Genomic DNA, 19814 nt, shown 5'->3' on the forward strand with positions numbered 1-19814 from the left:
TGATTAACCACAAAGCCTATTGATCCTAATTAGAACATACATTCAGGTTTGTCTGTCATAGTCTCTGTGTAAAAGGGAATTCTGTCATTTTCTGTTATTTTGGGTTACAGACTTCTTGTAAGGTTTTGTACTATATATTTAATATAATTCAACCAATTGAACATTTACGTTATTAAATACTTTAGATGTATCTTCCACAGGTCTAAAGACCCCTACTCTTCTGATTAATTTAGTAACATCATAAAAATTAAAAACATTGGAATTGTGATTGATATTGGTTAAGGTCAGTACATAACCATTTGATTGGCTATTATTTCTAATACAGCACACTTAATAAAACATTGTAAGACATTACTAATAAACTAGATGTTGCTTTAACAGTCTGGCGTTTGTTGGTGTGTGTTTTTAAATGTGTTGTTATCCTCACATCATGTTATTTATTGTGTACAGGAATTTGTATCACAGTGCACACATCTGGATTGACGAACTCTTATAAAACCAGTGTATTTAACAACCTCGGATTAAGCGGGTGTATTGATGCTTTAAAGACTATTGAACATTGTAGTTCTTTTTTCTCCCTTGCTCAAGCGGCATCCAGCACAATTTATCCATTGTTTGCAGTCATGGGCTCCGGAGACTGCACTATCTCTTATTGATAATAATCGGAAGCGGAGAGAAACAAGGGCATTAGTTTATGCATGCAAAATAATCTCAGATTTGGTTTTTTTTAATTGTGTGGTGATTAAGCACATCGCTATAATTTAGGTACCTAAGGGGGTGAGCAATCCCACAGAAGCCTTTTTAGTTGTTGCTCTAACTTTTCATGGGTGTTGACAGCAAAGTAGTAGCTAGCAGAGGATTTCTCACTCCAATGGCCACCGTCTCCGGCTTCTTTGCTTTGCCCCCCTAGCTCACTACCACTTCATGAACAACCATCTGCAAGGAGTGACTTAGTCAATGTGCACGATGTGGGGATGGGTGTTCCACGGTGACAGAGATGGCCGGTAAGTTTCTACATTTATTTACAAAAGTAGCATTAATGTAGCGGATCAAAGTTTGTTTCCACAGAATCTACGCACACAGTGGCATTCGCGTCTCACCATGGAAACAGAACTCGGTGCATTTTGCTCCGGGACGTTTTTCTAACACTTTGCATCTTTGGATGTGTCTTATTCCTGCAGTTTTGCCTTCGGCTGTGAATCAGAGTAACATTAATCTTAACTTGACGGAAGAATTAATAATATCGCCCTCCGACATCCCATTAAAGCAGTCTAAAACGATTACGCTTAGCACATGGATAAACGTGCCAAGATTTAGAAAGTGCCAGGTTGAACAAGAATCTCACACTTTACAGATCGCATTTTGTTATCCAGTTTGAACTTTATATATTTAAACAGAGTGTTCACTATGAAAGTAGCCTGTGTTCATTTGAGGGGGTCTTTTCTCTGAAGGTTGCCCAGTTGGATATGGTGCGTCTAAGGGCTTTATACGTGCCATGGCATATTGTTTCCCAGCAACAGTTTCATGGCATGGCTGGCTGAGCAAATCCCATTACTTAAAGAATGGACACGACTATAGATCAGTCGTAGTGTCCCGCTGGGGTTGGGTCAAATCAACCTTTCCCCAAAATTGCAAGCGACAAACGTGTTTCATTAGATAGGCAACTTTGCATGCGCCAGGGAAAATGACATAAAAAGGCAGGACAAATAATCAGCTTTGTTGACTGTGCCTCATGGTCCATACTGGACAAAACTATACATTTTCTTGATTACATATAACTTTTAAGTGAATATTTGTGATAACTGATAACTGTGTGTGAACCTCGGGTAAGTTAAGGTCAAAATCAGTACTGTACTTAAGGAAACATCAGGTCTCTCTATTATTATTATTATTAGTAGTAGTAGTATTAGTATTAGTAGTAGTAGTAGTAGTAGTAGTAGTAGTAGTAGTAGTAGTAGTAGTAGTATTGCCTGTAAATCATGTATCATCAGTATAAGCTATTTGCATCCATCCTTCCCTTTCCCTTTTTATTAACTGATGATGCACCCTCCTTCAGTTTTATAAATGTATTTTCATTCATTTAAGTGTAGCATTACACCAGACAACATACTCTATATCTACAAGCTATAGTATTTAAATACAGACTATCCTCTGTAATATGCACACAGTATTATCCTGCAGCTGCCCAATGTGTTTCCCCCCAATATCCACTCAACTCTTAAATACCATTCACCTTAACTAAACCATGATATGTTACTGGACCCCACTTACAACATGCATGTTTTTAAACCACAGTATTCAGTCTGGAATTAAAGGCCTGTAAGCTTTTCAAGTTGTATTTTTAATGTTTAACCTTAGAGTAAATTGTAATGTGTCATTATATCAATCACAATGAAGTTATTCATTTCATATTGGCCTGTGGCATTTAATAGGTTAGTTAAAAGTGCTGTAATGCTTACACATTCAGTCACTACACAATCTACCGGTTTTGTCACTAGCTATGAATGACGTATGGTAGTGTAATGCCATTCCTATACCTGTAGTGAATCCTCTTTTCTTTTCTTTTTCCAGATGATCTGCCTTGAAGACAAGTTGTGTGCGCATGCGCGGCGGCGGATCTCCTCCCTGTACCTGAGAGCAGCGCACCTGGGTCCAGCGACGCGGAAGTGGCGCCGCCGTGATTGAGGCTGATCTGATTGTGCGGATTCACACTTTCATGCACTGCCGGATTCAATCTGCTTTTCAGAGAAGACGCCAATGAGTTTGAGCTTGAATCGCCAGTCACCTTTTTAATACCTCGCCTCATTAAAACTGATATCAGGAACCAGGTAAGAAGTTGCAAGTACTTTGGCGATGGTGGTCTGAAAGTGCCCCACAGGCAGAGTTTGCTTCGGGACTCTGGATTGTATGGTACATGACATATTTGACTTCATAAGTAGCTTAATTTAGTTTGACTGCTTTCATTTAATTGATGGTCAAAACGAGACGGTGAATAAATAATTCGTGAAAACCATGATATGGAGTAGTGATGAGTCTTGATGAATGAATGTGCTGTCACACTATAATCTGCCGTTTATTATTGCTTAATAAAAAGAGAAGAGTGCAGAATATAGTGACTACTCGATTAAGTAATATTTATTATTGGTTTTCCTCTGCTGTTTGCTCTGTTATTCTTTTAAATTACACCCTTAAAAACCATACGTTAACAATACATCATGTTTTGGCAAGAGAGACTGAGAAAATGGCTTTCTCATGCCAAATACTGTTATGAAGTATAATTGCTACCCTTTCCCAAAAGAAACGTGGTAATAATAGAACTAAAAACAGTCAAAACCTGGAATAATGACATAGGCCTAGCAGAATGAACTTGAGGAATTGATCATATGTGAATATATTTTAATTGATGGACTAGAGATTCAGAAACCTGCAATCTGCAACCCTTAAATCTGATTATTTGTTGTTTGGCATCATAGAAAATAAAACAAAATAAATCAGAGGGAAAATGTTAAATTGCTGTACAGGTATCCATACATAGATCAATCCAGTTCTAAAATGTATAGCAATGTGTCATAGCCTACCAAGTAAGCCTCTCGCTCTATTAGTGTCATGTTATCCAAAACTGTGTTAGTACAGCCAAAGGTGACACCTGTTTTCTATTAAATATAATATTCAAAGAAAGATAAATATCCTTTCTTCAATTAGAGGCAAAAACATGAATAAGTTAAACATTTTCAACAATGTTGTGGCTTCCTGAATATTTTGCATTCATCTGAAAATCTTTTATTTTCCCTCACAAAGGAATTCTGGTAATGGTGGCTCCTTGAAGTGGTATCACAATTAATTATTTATCTTGGATGTCTTTTTGGGTTTAAATGGAAAATGAAATATTACACAGTATTGCTCTGCGTTTGTAATTCAGTGGGATTTGGAATATATAAGTTGTGAATCTCAAAATGCTCCTATCTTTAGGCACTTGCCAACAGGGGAAGTGTTTATTAATATAAATGTTCCAAAAAGTGGTCAGACTTTACAATTATGGGAACTAATTTTTAAATAATTAATGTATGGATCCCACATGCCTCAACAGCAAAGTTTTGGTAGCTTTAAAATATAGTATTAAGAAAACTGTAAAGTAATTTATTATATTATATGCAGTAGTGTTGACAAGTTTTCTCTTTTTTGTTTCAGTACTGGCTACCAATGATGCAGCAGACCTTGTGCATTTTCTAACTCTCTGCCTCCAAGCCTTAAGTATACATTTATTTCCAGAAACTGGACTTTTTAAGTAAAAATGATTCTCTTACGACGTTTGTTACGAAGGCGATTGTTTCCTTGGAAACTGGTCCTCGTTGCCCTAATTTTTATCACTTTCTTGTTTCTCATCCAACGTGAAGTTGTGAGCCATAGTCCAAAAGAGGAACCCTGGCTGAAGGACATTGTAGACAAGAGAGATGCTGTGCTGGGAATGATGATGGGGGCAGTCAATAATTTTAGGGACGCAATGCCAAAAATGCAAATTAAGGCTCCTGTTCGGCAGCCAGGAAGTGGTGGTAGCCACCCCTGTCTGCCAGGATATTACACGGCAGCAGAAATGAAACCAGCCTTGGAAAGACCGCCTCAGGACCCCAATGCTCCTGGAGCCTCCGGGAAGCCTTTCCACATGGATAAACTAACCCCGGCAGAACAGAAGGAGAAGGAGAAAGGAGAAGAGAAGCATTGCTTTAACCTGTTTGCCAGTGATCGCATTTCGTTGAGCAGAGACCTTGGACCAGACACAAGACCACCCGAGTGAGTATGAATGTCACTGTTCAATAATCCTCCTTTAATTGCTACGGCCTTGTAGCACCCTGATGGCCATCTCCTTTCAAAAGCCAACCATACAAATATTGTCTGGATATAATAAAATGAATCTCTGAATACGATCCCTATAGCCAAACCAGTGATCAGAGTATAAAGCTGAGAGGAATGTGGCAGCCATTGTGAACAGTCTTGGCATGCGAGATCCTGACCATGGGTAAAGTCCAAAAGGAGGAGAGGATGTGATTTGCATAGTATATACAAATTGATAGTGCCTTGGGGGAATTAATGCAAACCAAAGGTATGTTTGTTTGTTTGTTTGTGTGTGTGTGTCTGTGTGTCTATATATAATATATATATTTTATAAGTTTTATAGAAAAGTGTTTCACTTTGACTGTATAATAAAATTTAAATATAATATATAATTATGATGGTACAAATAGGGTTGTATTGGGTAGTGTAGATCTGGATACTGTAGGTGCTGTAATTGGTAAAGGCATTAATACAAGTTAAATTTAACCCAAATCTCTCTTAGCATATCAGATTTATTTTAAAATGAATAGTGAATAGTTTAGGGGTAGAGTCAGAACATATTTTAAGTTTCTATTTTCCTACCCTTTGATCAGACAATTGCTTAAATGATTGAATTAATTGTTACCCTTTCAGTCATCTTTCGTTTTCATGGTTATAAATTGATATTATCATAATTTATAATTTAGAAACCATTAGGACAAGAGTTTAAAGGCTTTTTCTTTAAGTGCCGTATGCTTTATAAAGAGGTAGATAGCTACATTTCACAGAGAAGCCTGGAGTACTGAAGTTGGATACCTACAATTCAAGCCTACTGGATTACATGTGTTTGTTAAAGTTGTATGTGATTTTACATTAAGAAATAGTATCACCCTGTGGCCATAATATTAATTGCACATTCATAGGAAAGATTATCTACTTAATACAAACACAAGTTGTTTTAACTCTCTTTAAAAAAAAAAAAAAAAAAAAAAAAAAGGCAGTTTTAAAAAAAGACCCGAAGTATGACATTTTCAAATATGGGGCTTAATGGCTATGATAGATCTTACTTTGTCTATCAGTGCCAGTCTATCAAAGACTTTGTAACTTTGTAATTTAGTATGTCTATTAAAACACTGCACTACATTTCTCTTCGTGTACCATAAAAAATGATACAATAATATGAATTATCTATGAAAATTATTATTAAAAATATACAGTCGATCCTACATTAAATGTTTCTACTACATGAAAAATAGATATTTGAAGAACTCATTTAGGGGCCACAGATTATTATTATTTTTGTGTTTTTTGCCAACCTATACATATGGATACCTAATGTAAACCACAGACCATATTTTTTTTCTTTTTGGTATGTCTGCATGTCTAGCCAACCACAGTGATCCATCAAAATTAACTATGAATTTAGTTTGGCTAATTGTATGTCTGCACTTGCTCTTATTATTTTTGAACAATTCAACTAAATGTAGATGTGAAGCTTGTGCTGGACAATTATTTGATGGGAATTCTGTGTCACATGCAGGCATGGCTGTTTCAGTGAAGTAGTGCTTCTCCTATTTTCATTGCTGTAATAATATTTCTGAAGCATGCAATCACAATATTTGGAGACCTTTATTCTCAATGTAATTTTGCACTTGATGAGCAAAGAAGCATGAGTTATATTAATTAACTTCTCCTCTCTTATTGTTTGGGCTTTATAGCTGTGTTTTTAAATGTCAGAGTTCATCTTTCTCCTTTTTTAATTTGTTTTACAGGTGCATTGAACAAAACTTCAAGCGCTGCCCACCTCTTCTGACTACAAGTGTGATCATTGTGTTCCATAATGAAGCATGGAGCACACTGCTGAGAACTGTGTACAGTGTGCTGCACACTTCTCCTGCGATCTTTCTGAAAGAAATCATTCTGGTGGATGACGCAAGTGTTGACGGTAAAACAGAGAAAAACAAGATTACATCAGTCCATTTGTACTTCCATGTGGTACTGAACATGTGATGACATTTTAATTGTGTTAAATTTCAAGAAAGTCACATTCTAAATGCCTTGTTTGGAATGGGTCATAGGGGAAAGAAACATACTGGTAGTAAATGCTTTAATAAGGCAGAGTAAAATCGGGAGTTAGTAAAGCATTAAGAAAGCATGAGTCAGTGTTTGCTCTTGTAAACAAGCCTCAGGCAGTTTGAGGTGCAATAAGTGAACAGGGCAAGCTGCCTTTTCTTCTGAATGAGTCTGCAGTCTGTCATGCATTGTGAATCAATGAGCATTATGATTTTATATTAAAGCTCCCCCATTCCCTGTAGTCAAGGGACTCTGGTCAGGCAGATTTGGCAGTAGGCCATGCGTAGAGATAACGGCTGGAGTAGCTCTTTCTCACTGTGTCGGGTCTTAAATAGGAGCCCAGCTGATGTGATGGCAGACTTGACGACCTATATTTTCAGCTGATTCTGCTGTAGATCCATTCTATTATGAATAAAATATAACTGGGAAATTTAACAGTATATGACTGAAATCATAGTTTGTTCATGTTTGTAATGAGAACACATACAGTAGATGCATGTTTGCTATATCATATATATGTTTAATCATGTAATGAATATGGTTTTATTTGTGTTCTGGCTACCTTTGAGTCCTCTTAGATGGTAGTTACCCGTGTGATCTACTATGTGGTTTCTAGTTTGTATTTATGAGCTTTTTGATCTTGATCTCTTCTCGAATAAATGTGTCAGAAAATATATTATACTCGTAAGTTACATTTTCTATTTGCAAAGCCCATTACTGATGTCTTCTTTGCTCTTTCATGGACAGAGGTGTTGAAGGATCAGTTGGATAATTATTTAAAACAGCTGCACATAGTCAAAGTAGTGCGTCAAAAAGAAAGAAAGGGACTTATCACAGCACGGCTTTTGGGAGCTTCAGTAGCGACAGGAGACGTCCTCACTTTCCTTGATGCTCACTGTAAGTAAATCATGGATAATCTCCAACACTAAATAATGAATCCTGTCGAGTTTTAAAAGAAAAAAAACGTATTAAAATGAAAAATGATTTTTTTTTTCTGGTTTTGCACATGGGGCAGCTTGTTTAGCTACCTTCATTTTTTCTACTGATGTATTAAAGCATTAAAGATTAGCTGTTGAGTAACAGTTACAGCCACTTTAAAATTATGGTGTGTAAGGGAATTATCTGTCATTTGAAAGGAAAAATACTTCTGTTAAGACATATCAATGACTAATTGCTAAAAAACTGTGCTTTATATTGTTATGTCTAGTCTGTATGCCAGTTATTTCCACGTTTCACCAAATCTCCAGAATCCATTAATTGTGTGTCCATGTCACAGTAATTACATTGTGGTTATGTGGCATGAAACACTGCTAGCATAACACTTTGTGAGAACAGAAAGCATTATTGATTTGCAAAATGTTATACAATTATCTGCAACTAAAAGTGTTTGACTTCATAATGAAGGATAAAATTATGCGAATAACCTCTTTCTTAGGTGAATGTTTTCAGGGCTGGCTGGAGCCCTTACTTGCCAGAATAGCAGAGAACTATACAGCGGTTGTGAGTCCGGACATCACAACGATTGACCTCAACTCCTTTGAGTTCATGAAACCTTCTCCTTATGGACAAAATCACAACCGAGGCAACTTTGACTGGGGTTTATCGTTCGGATGGGAAAGTATTCCTGATCACGAGAAACATAGAAGAAAAGATGAAACCTACTCGATCAGGTAAGAGTTTCTAAGCATTATGTCATTTAATTTATATTACACTTACACATCGTTCATGTCATGTTAAAAGTTCTGATGTGTTTCAGTTGTTATATTCCATGTGTAGTTGCAGTAGAATACAGTAGTAACAATTTGTCTTTCTATACATTATTTGTTTGCTAATCGGTATTGAAAATATAACTTTTCAAAGATGGATCATATAGTAGACAATGAAAAAAAACTAACTTAAATATATTTTTTCTGCAATTGAGTTGTATGACAGTCATGTAGTTATATCTCCTTCTTCTGCTCTGTAGAACTCCAACATTTGCTGGGGGACTCTTTTCAATCTCAAAGGACTATTTTTATTATATTGGAAGTTATGATGAAGAAATGGAAATATGGGGAGGAGAAAATATTGAAATGTCTTTCCGGGTAAGTGCGGTTTTATGAGGGGGTGGCGTACTGTCTAACTTTTCATTTTTGTTGTAAACATGACAGGTCTTGGTGTATTTTAAGAACATCATAATCCCACGGGGGGAAAAAAGGAAAATTATGTTGATTTGCTTTAGTATAAACAGGACATATTAAAACAATAATTGTTAGTGAAATGTCTATTAATAAACTTAATTACTTATTTTTCATCCCTGGTTTTGAAAATGTAGAAAAACTTTTTATTTTAAGATGGTAAAAGAAGACTCTTCTGGAGAGATCCGAATAGAATCAATGACTTGCTGAACCCTGAATGGACCAGTGCCATTTAATGATGATGATGGTGTTTGGAGAGGTTATTAAGCACCATCTGCTTGTGATTACAGGTGTGGCAGTGTGGTGGGCAGTTGGAGATTATCCCTTGCTCTGTGGTGGGTCATGTTTTCCGCACTAAAAGCCCACATACGTTCCCTAAGGGCACCCAGGTTATTGCGCGCAATCAAGTCCGCCTAGCTGAAGTCTGGATGGATGATTATAAGGAAATATTTTACAGAAGAAACCAGCAAGCTTCACAGATGGCAAAAGAAGTAGGTGGCAAGTCTGGAGTGTGTGGGAACATCAAACAGTTTATGTATATATTCATAATAATTTCAAATGTTTTTAGTATCTCAATTTCATCATGTCCTGTTACCTTAAGATACTTCAAGATTCCAGGCAGTTTTTGTCAAATACTTTTTTCACCAGGTCTAGAGACATTTATTTTGTATTTTTACAAGTGCAAGAGGCCCTTTCGCGAGTGTGTCTATTTAAACTCTTTGTGTTTAGTCACCCACATGCTGGGCACTTCGTTAGTCTTTGTCTGGACAAAGTCTGAGTGGAACCAAAATATTTATAAAACAAAGTAAAAGCTGTAGTTCATTGCAATTCGTGTTGGCTTCACAAGCTAGTGAAATGGTATAACTTTGCAAGGACCACTACCAACCTATTATTATTTATAATAATTATAATAATACGAATAATTGATTTGCTGGTGAAAAGAGGTTGTTGATTAAACAAATAAAACTATTATAAGGAAAATGTAGATGGCTATCTTGTGAAAAGCAATAATCAAAATATATCCTCCTGTCAAATATTTTCAGTAAAATGTTTTAAGACAGTGTCATATACAGTCCCTGCTGAGCTAAAAAACATTCCTATGACGGCTGACGAGTGCCAGCATGGCTTCAGAAATCCTGTCAGCAGCTAGGGAAGGAATATAGACTGAACGAGAGGGGAGAGGATCTTGCATACCACAGACACCCCTACTGAGCAGAACAAATATCCGTGGAGACCAAGCATGGCATCCACAAGGCCATCACTCTATGTCCAGACAACGTGTCAATCTTTATAACTAATAATGTCACTAATGAAGTTCCCTGTGATGAAACAAAGTTCAGGAATATTGACTGAAATCTCTAATGTCTCCAGAAACCGTTGACATTTGGATCGGTTTTACAACATAGCAGAGCCATTCTTGAAAACATAGCATTTTTTTGATTGTTGAAAGTATATGTCTATTTTTAGAATTAAATTGTTCTTCATACAATGGTATATCAAAATACATGTTGTATTATATGTATCTTTGAGACTGTTTATTTGCGTTTTAGACAACTTGTGACACATTGTTATTGTATTAAGTGGTTTGCACAGCTGGATTTGTCTACATTTTGGTTATGTTGTTTTAAGAACTAAGAGTGGCGTGTTCCAGCAAAATGTAATCGAGAGCCTTATGCTGCCTTAGATATATTTACTGAGCAATTGTGTAAAATTAGAAATGGTTTACACGTAGGCTTATTGCACAATACTCTTTTGGGGTGAAAGAAACTAAAACAAAAACATTCAGTTGAAATAAAATATTACCTCAAGAGCAATTAATGACCTAACTAATTTAGGTTAATAATGTGAAGTTGTAGGATTTAATGGCTGTTTGATTGCAACATTATGGCTAGGCATCCCATTCTTTAGCAAATAAATCCAGTGCACTGCATGGAGTGACCAGACCAGCAGCATCCCTAGGGAAAAGCGTTGAAACTAGACAGATGTTTTTTTTTTAAAGCCCCCAACATAGACAAAATTAAGCCGAGGTGCTTTGTTTAACCACTTTCTCTGAATGGATTGCAATGCCAAAATTAAACTGTGTGGTGGGGAAGTGGTAAAGGATTTTATTTTAAGATGAACCTCCACAGCTTTGAGATGTAATATGTGGGTAACCCAGCAATGACACAATGTAATCAGGAAAACCATCCAAGATGACATGCATTGTTTCCACAGAAATCCTTTGGAGACATTTCCAAAAGGGTAGAGCTCCGACAACATCTGATGTGCAAGAGTTTCTCCTGGTATTTGAAAAACGTGTATCCTGAGGCGTTCATGCCTGATCTCAACCCTCTTCATTTTGGCGCAGTAAATATATTTTTATGATGTCTCTTCATGGCAACAATACACTGCCTGACTTTCCTTTGAAGTTCTCATAAATGGATATCCATATATATATATATATATATATAATCTCCCACATTTTCCACATTTGTCAATCAAAGCACATTGTTTCCTTTTCAGGTGAAGAATGTAGGTAAAGACCTGTGTCTCGATGCTGGGGAGAACAATGAGGGAGGTAAACAACTGATCATGTATCCATGCCATGGACTTGGAGGGAACCAGGTACATTTAATTTAGTTGCTCATGTGTTTGTGTTCTAAAATTAAACCGCTGCCTTGCTTTTTTGATTTGGTCATAGTCTAATTTCTTGGTCGTACAGGATCATCACCAAAGTTATCCATTGTTTACTGGACCACAGATACTTTGGTCAATTAGGTAAAGTGAAACGAAGAAGAAATCCACAAAAACTATTTTTTTGCAAACACTTTCAAATAGCAAAGATGTGCCTTTTTTGCTTTCCTAGATAGTTGTAATCGCTGTGTAGCAGTGTGAGCCAGAGTTATCATGGGTTTTGCAGTATTCCTAAGTGGTTAAACCTCATCTGCTATGAATGATGTGTCTAAATGTGCACGTGTTTGTTTTTAAAAGGGGAAGCAGTAGTTCCCGAAATTCTCCACATGCAAACGATTTTAAATTGTGACACAACGTTTTTCTCTGTCAGTATTTTGAATATTCTACCCATCATGAGATACGGCACAACATTCAAAAGGAGCTGTGCTTGCACGGGACAGAGGGAGACGTACGACTGGATGACTGTCAGTATAAAGGTCACAATACCGTTGTTGGAAGAGAACAGAAGTGGGAGTTAACGGAGGTAATGTGTGTTCTTGCATTTACCACAATAAATTCAACCGAGAAGTGACATCAGACAGTTACGTTTTGTATTTTTACATTCTTTGTAATTAATAAGAAAGCTACTTCAAAGCTTTTTCCAATATATGACATACAAATAATTGTTAATTCCTTCTTCTTCTTCTTCTTCTAGGACAAGCTTTTTTTTAACCCGGGATCAAAAATGTGTCTGTCGGCACGCGCTGAGCACCCAGGCCTGGCCCCATGCAATTCTGCAGACCGGTTCCAGCTCTGGGTTTTCACCTGATCTCCATGACTCTTTTTAAGAAATGAAGAAACAGCTGATATTTTCATCAACTGCTGTGGAAAAAGTGGAAGTACTACAACTTTTTAACATCTTTTATATTTTAATTTGTATGCAGTAAGAACGCTGCTGGAAACTGATTGATCTACTTTGTGGGAAACAACAACACAATTGCACTTGTGGAAAGGAAAGTGATTTCTTACACAACCTTTTGTCATTTACAGAGCTACAGGAAGAAAACAAAAGCTTATTTTAGCTGAAATATACAAGTCATTACTTTAAAGGTCAAAGAGTACCAAAGAACTTTGCAAAGTGGTCAATATTTAAGAAGTTTCTTTTAATTATAGAATGTATGGGATGATTGTTTTTAATGGTTATTTAATTTGTTTAACAACTGCGAGAATGTAATAATTTATTTGTAACATTTCACAGCACCCAACGTCGTGTGTGTGCAGTAGGTTCCTTTCTATATTTAATGCAGCGTTTTTCCAGAGATTAAAAGATTGTACCAAGAGACCGTCTCAAAAATGCATTATAAAAAAAATATATATATATATATAGACTGAAGTAGGTGTGTAACTCTTAAGGTGTAATTTCTTGAGGTAATCAAGCTAGAAGTTTGTAATGTTTCATGGTGGAACAATATCCGAGTTAAGCTGAAAAAACTGTCCAAGTTAACGGTATTATTTGCTTGATGGACTGAGATTTGAATTCATAATAATGTTTTCAAGCAGTACTGATTCATTCAGGAAACCTATTTTAAACTCTAAGTTACAATGAAACCCAATTTCTCCTGATAATCCACAGTTTTTCAGATCCAGTGAGACTTTTGTGAATTGAGGCAGTCTCTTCTCTTTGCACTGTTACACTATGGAAACCGATGTGTTGTGGTACTATCATTAAAGCACCAAGCTTTAAGAGACAGGCAATTTTTATTAAAATAGTGTTGTAATTGTATGTAGATGTAGATGACTTATTAAACCTAGGTTACTTTATGATGACTTTAATAGAGAGGGCTGTAATCAATTTCTGCTAGGTTCCTTTCAGGTTGTGATGTGCTGTATTAAAAAAAAATAACTGTGATAATGGATAATCATAATAGTCCTTAAGTGCCTCATCCATGCACCGCGTATTAAACCAATTCAGAACATTACACTCCAATGTTTAAGATTGAAAAAAATCTTATGTATTTTTCAAATCCCCTTTTATAAAAGGTATGCAAGGAACTCCAAACAGAATAAACTGCAGCGATCATTTCTGTGTGCCCTACTGTGGAATGAGACGTGTTTCACGTGCTCAACTGTTTGGCAAGTGAGACAACGGGTGTTTGCATCTGAAATGGAAGACATGGTTTCATTTTCTTTATCTGAGGAGTTCTGTTGTTTAAATTGAATAATAGTTTTTCTAATTTGTTTTTCTGGAGGGGTCTTCAACAGTTAGAACAGAATAAATTTGACATCTGTGGGACTAGGGTAGGCTTGAGGATTTCTTCAGTAAAATGTCTTTGAGATCAAATAGATCAAAGGACATTATCAAAAAAATATATACTGGATTCTTGCATTTGTTTGCCTGGGTAAGAATTAATTGTTATGTGGGGAGGTTGTTGGCATACTTGAAGTACTTCCTTTATAGTGTCTTCAAGGAAACAAGTTTTGAAAATATTTCTTCTGATAGTAAGTAATAATCTAAAACCAGACCAAAATGTGTGTGTGAGTCATGCATTTATTTTTTTATGCTGGTGGTTAAGGTTTCCTTTGTGGATAGGTGGGTGGGAGGGAAATATTTTTTTATTGCAATAAAAGCAAAAAGCAGACTCCGTTACATTAATTCACCTGTAGGTGGCAAGCTGTTCCCAAATGCAGGGTCTGTGTTACAATAGCCAAAAGAGGGCACTGTAAACCTGCTGAAAGAGCTCTTCTAAGTGCTTCTTGGTCAAGTATTTTAGCTTAAAACAGAGAGTAAAAATAGAACATTGAACTGATGCAAATTTAAGTAGCAAATGTGTATTTTTTTTAAATGTATTTTATTGCCTGTGTTCAGAATCATACTTATTTCAATGATACCCCTTTAGAAATTTGGACTGACTACTTTATTTCCTTTTTTTGTTTTTACTGAATTATAATTTATTTTAAAATGCAGGACTAAGTGCTTCCTTTGCACCAGCATATGTTTGTGTTTCTCTTCTAGGTCTAATGGCATTGGTGTGGATATTAAGTTTATAGGTTTCTCTACATTAGCCTTGCCTGCAGCATGCAATCTGGTACAATACTAAATTTTGTCTTCCCTGCAGCCTGTTTTTATTTTATTTTTTCTTATGGGGGGGGTTGAGGTATTTTCTGTCATTTAACACATGACAATTTTGAGTATTTTGATGTTCTTATCTTACTGTAGGAATACATAACATTGTAAAATCTAAAGAAACAATTAAGGGCTAGTGCTGTCTCCTTAGCTTACAACGGTGATATGCATAAGTGATCATGTACATATTTAATCCAATATCCTGCTTTTTTTGTAACATTTGTTTTCTCAATGTGTACATGCACTGTGCTGAATGAATAATACGACTGGTGAAAGTAAAACAGATAATTAAATGCCAACAAATGATTAGTTCCATGTACATTTTATTTTTTTCCCCAAAGTCTGATCTTGGTGGAAAAACAATAAAAGTCAACATAATTGCATTTTGGCTCATTTTTCAATTGTAATTAAAAACCGAAAGACAATGTTATACATCTACATAAAAGCAATAGCTTTCTGTGCAAAAACAAAACAAAACGGAACTAAAAACTCACTTTTCAGGTTCATGGACTTCAAAGATTTGATAAATCCATTTGAAAGCTGAATTGGACAATAACAGGCTCATACAGTGTAAAAGAAAAATACAGTCTAGTACAATTTACATCAATCATGAAACAAAAGACAATTTAAGACTAAAAAATGTTTTTTTTTCTCCAATACAGACTGTTGTAATAAACCACAATAAATACATATTTTTATAATATCATTCATAATAAATACTGAAAATGATAAATACAGCAGAGTATCACTAATTTGGATCAGTGTAGCGTGCCTTTGTTTGATGCATTGCCACACTATTTTTCATAGAATCTGTATGCCTGGCAATCATATGTACAGGGTGTTTTCTTGTCTTTATACACTTGTGAAAAATATATCCTGTACAGCTCTGTACCACATAGTTAACAATTTATGAATTGTAGGGTAAATAGGATAGGATAAAAGCCAGCAAAACTTTGAATCATGCATGGTATCCCTTGAGTAAGTACGATAACCCTGTGTAAATTTATTACTGACCTTTTAAATGATGTTTAAACATGTTATCAACTGGATCCAAATAAGGCAAATTACATAATCTGGAAATGTATCAGTAACACTTACAAAATTGTGAAATTAGGTTAATATGATAAAACATGTTTTGTAAGAATGGAGTATTGCTAACATATTTATTCCACGTTTCGATTTTATAATTATTTGGAAGCCTATAAAGATTGTCTAAACTCTGCATTTTTGTTTTCAAATGGTAATTGTCAAGACAATAGCAACAAAATACTATAATAATTTAACTTCTCATTATAAATCTCCAAATATTGATGTTTTTGGGAATTGATTATTAAAATGTGTAATTCATTGGCTAAGCCATCACTTGATGTTTGATCTTTCAGTTAATTTAGTTTATCCCCTCCAAAATAATGCAACATTGTATTGGGAACAGTAGGGTACTATTTGAATACACTTGATGTGAAAATTACAACAGAAGGATAACTTCTAAGTCAAAGCCACTGTAAACTTCATATGTCTATAAAGCTTTGTTGATTTCATTCTTACTTTACAGACACTATTGCACATAAGTACAAGAAAATGAAAAATAGCTATTATCACTTCGTATAAACCTTTAAGTCAATTTACATTAAATGTTTGCTGTCACAGAAGAATTAAATTGATACCATCAAAAATATCTTGATTTACAGCACTTTGCATCCATCCAGAAATGTAATCTATAATCCACTCTTCTACAATTCGATTACTAGCCAATGGGTTAAATCATTATTCGTTACATTTTCCAGTTTTCAGGATTATAGTCCTAGTACATGCCACTGTAAAAAATTCACTCTGGAGTATTTTTGGTGAGAGTGAGCACAGCAATACAAAGTGAATTTCACAGCTATTCATAAAATTGTATTGAGTGGGAAAGATGTACAGACATTATTAGGTAAAGATACAGAAATACTAGTCTCCGAATTTGACCTTCCCCTAAATTATCCATTCACATTAAATCTAGAATATAAATTACTTTTCTTAAAGTACTCTGTTTTAGCAGATGGATAAACTCAATGTGGCTAGACAATGTTTTTTTCTGATAAATGTACTTTCAGACTGCAGTGTCAGAATCATGAGGTCAAATAATATCGAGGAATACATTTGCAAATTGGAGACCTATGCAAAGGAATATGGTGGTTTGCCCTTTTGAGCATTCCTTAAGAATTGGGAAGTAAATTGTCTATAATGGGTTGTAATGGGCACTATATCAAAGTTCAGTGCACCTACATTCCTTAGCTTACTAATGATTATTACAACACATTTAGTTTTCTGTTTCCCTCAGACCCAGTTTAAAGGGATCAAAGAGGCACCGTTCCTGTCAGGGATAATCTGAACAATTAACCATTTTTGGAAGTTTATAGAAGCAGACAATATACTGGTATTTTAGAATGAACTGTGCATTAAGTTAACTGAGCACTATGTAAAAAGCTTAAGTGTAAACATGTAAAAGATTGTAACTTAACATATGTTGCAATGGCACAGTGGTTAAATTGAGAAAGCACAATAAAAAGATTGGAGAAGAACCAAAATCTGCTGTTGGAAAAGTAAAGATTAATCAGCAAGTGTGTTTCTGAAAGTGCTAATCTTCATATAGACTTAGAAACAAACTTTAAGCATCCAAATGGTCAAAATTCACTTTTGGTTTTCATCTCACAAGATGACATTTAGTCTGTGTGAAAATAAATGGTCAAACATCTCGTATTCAATTGATCTGGACAAAGTATATAATACACCCAGGTATGACAGTAGCAAGTGCAGGAACAATACTGAATAGTAAATCTGGAATATTTACTAGTCAAAATGTACTGACCACTCATTTAACAGAATATTTCAAGTATCTGTGACTGCGCTTTCTCAGTATGGATCCTAAAAAAGTGCATATGCAGTCTTTGTATGGAAATATGGATGTCGCAGATCAAAAATGCCTTTGGTCTTCTAACCAAAAGCAAAAAATATAAAATTAAAAATTACTTTTTAGAGCCTGCTGCATGCTTTCATAAATTGTAAAAAGCACAAACTAATTATAAACAGATATGTGGTAGCAGATAAAACAATATTTATACAGTATACTGATCTGGGATTTCTGTGAATCCACTTTTTCTGTCCATCAGTTTATCATGAATTTCCAATGTCATCTGCTCAAAAATACCATGCTATTCATTATCAAAACATTTAAGTTTTACATACACTTCATAACTCCATAAATAAATTAAAACATTAAACTTTTTTTTCCACAATTGACACATGGACATATAAAAGTTCTATCCACAAGATCTGCTGAAAACTAGAACCTTTAAAAGGATACTTACAATATACTTACATAGCACAGGCCTAAGCTGACAGTTTTTAAGTCTTTTCTTGTTTCACTTTGCGTTTAAAATTAATTACATTTGACAGGTAGGATGTTTTCAAAAAGTTACATAAAGTATTCAGAACCTGGACTCTTATTAAAACAGGCAAGGTCTAAAAATGAAAATTTCATGTGCAATCAAGTCATGTAGGTAGAAAAAAAACAACATAACTGAAGCATTAGCCACAATTTTATACTTCCTCTTAAATAACATATATTTTACCGATTAATTACATCTGAAAGTTCTTTATTGGACCAAGGCTGATTAAAAAAAAAAAAAAGAAATCGAAATAGGCTCCTCACACTAAACTGGTGTGACCTTGGGGATGCTCTCCAATGCAGGGGGAATCTTTTTATTGTCTGGCAGATTGGGGACTTCAGAGAGTCCACTCGAAACCTCCTTTGGCTGCTCAGCCGTGAAACAATTCCCGTTAGTGACGTAACGGTCTTGAGAATTATTGTTCAAGTAGTTGTGAAACTCCATCTGAGAGTGACCTGGCGTCTGTTCACAGTATATCCCATTTGACTGAACGTTATTTTCCTGGTCTGCAGTACAACAGACAATTACAGAAGATGCTCCATTTGAAACAGCGAAATGGTGATTGGTATACCTCTCTTCGGCCTGCCTGGAATAGTCTGTGTACTGCTCCGAGGCCATGCTGTAAGGCACCAATGACATCGCCCCGTTATTACTGGTAACCCTGTCTTGGTAAGGTGAAGCTTCATTGTACGCTTCATTGGACTGATTGGCTGCTAAATTTCCTGCAGAGGTGTTGGAGTTTTCTATCTGATAGTAGTCCGCGGACGAATTCGCGTAATAGGAATTGGAGTTGTTGTGATTTTCATGGACCACGGTACCATCGGAATAACACAACACGGATGAAAGAGAGACGACTTCGGTGCGTGACACATTCGGTGTTGCCCTGCCGTCCTCGAAATCCTCCAGTTTGTCCTCCTCGTCGTCCTCATCATCCGATTCGCTCGCTGCCAAGCTCTGGGTGCTGGAGTCCGTGAGACCACTGCACAGGCTACTGCCATCGTCTTCGTCTTCCTCGTCTTCCTCGTTGTCCTCCTCGTCGTCTTCCTCCTCCTCCTCCTCCTCCTCGAGCGGCTCGTCTAGCTCGTCAGCTGCCTGCAGGTGCATTATTGCAGTCTGAGGAACGGTGTCTGCTAGGGAATATTCCAGGCTATGCTGGGCTTGTACCAGGGGATTCCCGTGGACATTTGTTTCGCCGTGGTAGCCATTTGCAGCAGACACCTGTTGTTGCTCTCTGTTCTTCTCCAGCTCCAGCTTCATGATGGTGTGCAGAAAGTGAGTCCGTACCCTTATAGGGTTAAATTCAATTCTACCTGCAGTGTTGCTGCAGCCCTCCTTTGTGCAGCCACATGGGAAGGACATACGGTCCACCTGCAGAAAGCCAGACAATACATTGAAAAAGGTCAGTTTTGCTCATGAGACCTCAAATAAATGTGTGTTTACTATGGTTTTTTTATGTCAAAGGAATGATAAAGAGGTTAAAACAATGACTCATAAATATATTGGTACTTTTCAACATTCATTTGACAAAGCACTTCTTGTCTATAATATGTC

At 36.0% G+C, this 19814-nt stretch overlaps 2 protein-coding genes across 3 annotated transcripts in view; one reads left to right on the top strand and one right to left on the bottom strand.

Annotated features, from left to right (window-relative positions):
* Positions 1–897: 897 nt before the first annotated feature.
* On the top strand, positions 898–15218 carry galnt3 (UDP-N-acetyl-alpha-D-galactosamine:polypeptide N-acetylgalactosaminyltransferase 3 (GalNAc-T3)). The gene is made up of 12 exons (XM_066688674.1): positions 898–1004; positions 2572–2828; positions 4189–4788; positions 6582–6754; positions 7630–7779; positions 8318–8552; positions 8849–8966; positions 9350–9550; positions 11274–11405; positions 11562–11663; positions 12103–12255; positions 12427–15218. Exons 3-12 carry the CDS (start codon positions 4292–4294, stop codon positions 12538–12540), a joined length of 1875 nt encoding a protein of 624 aa, XP_066544771.1. The 5' UTR covers positions 898–1004; positions 2572–2828; positions 4189–4291; the 3' UTR covers positions 12541–15218.
* csrnp3 (cysteine-serine-rich nuclear protein 3) overlaps positions 15142–19814 on the bottom strand; it is a 41732-nt gene continuing 37059 nt past the window's right edge. For both annotated transcript variants that reach the window (XM_066688676.1, XM_066688675.1), the window contains exon 6: positions 15142–19631. In XM_066688676.1, the coding sequence (XP_066544773.1) occupies positions 18528–19631 (1104 nt within the window). In that variant the 3' untranslated portion in view covers positions 15142–18527. The remainder of the gene's footprint in view (positions 19632–19814) is intronic.

This window comes from Amia ocellicauda, chromosome 16, assembly GCF_036373705.1.
Source record: "Amia ocellicauda isolate fAmiCal2 chromosome 16, fAmiCal2.hap1, whole genome shotgun sequence".
NCBI lineage: Eukaryota > Metazoa > Chordata > Actinopteri > Amiiformes > Amiidae > Amia > Amia ocellicauda.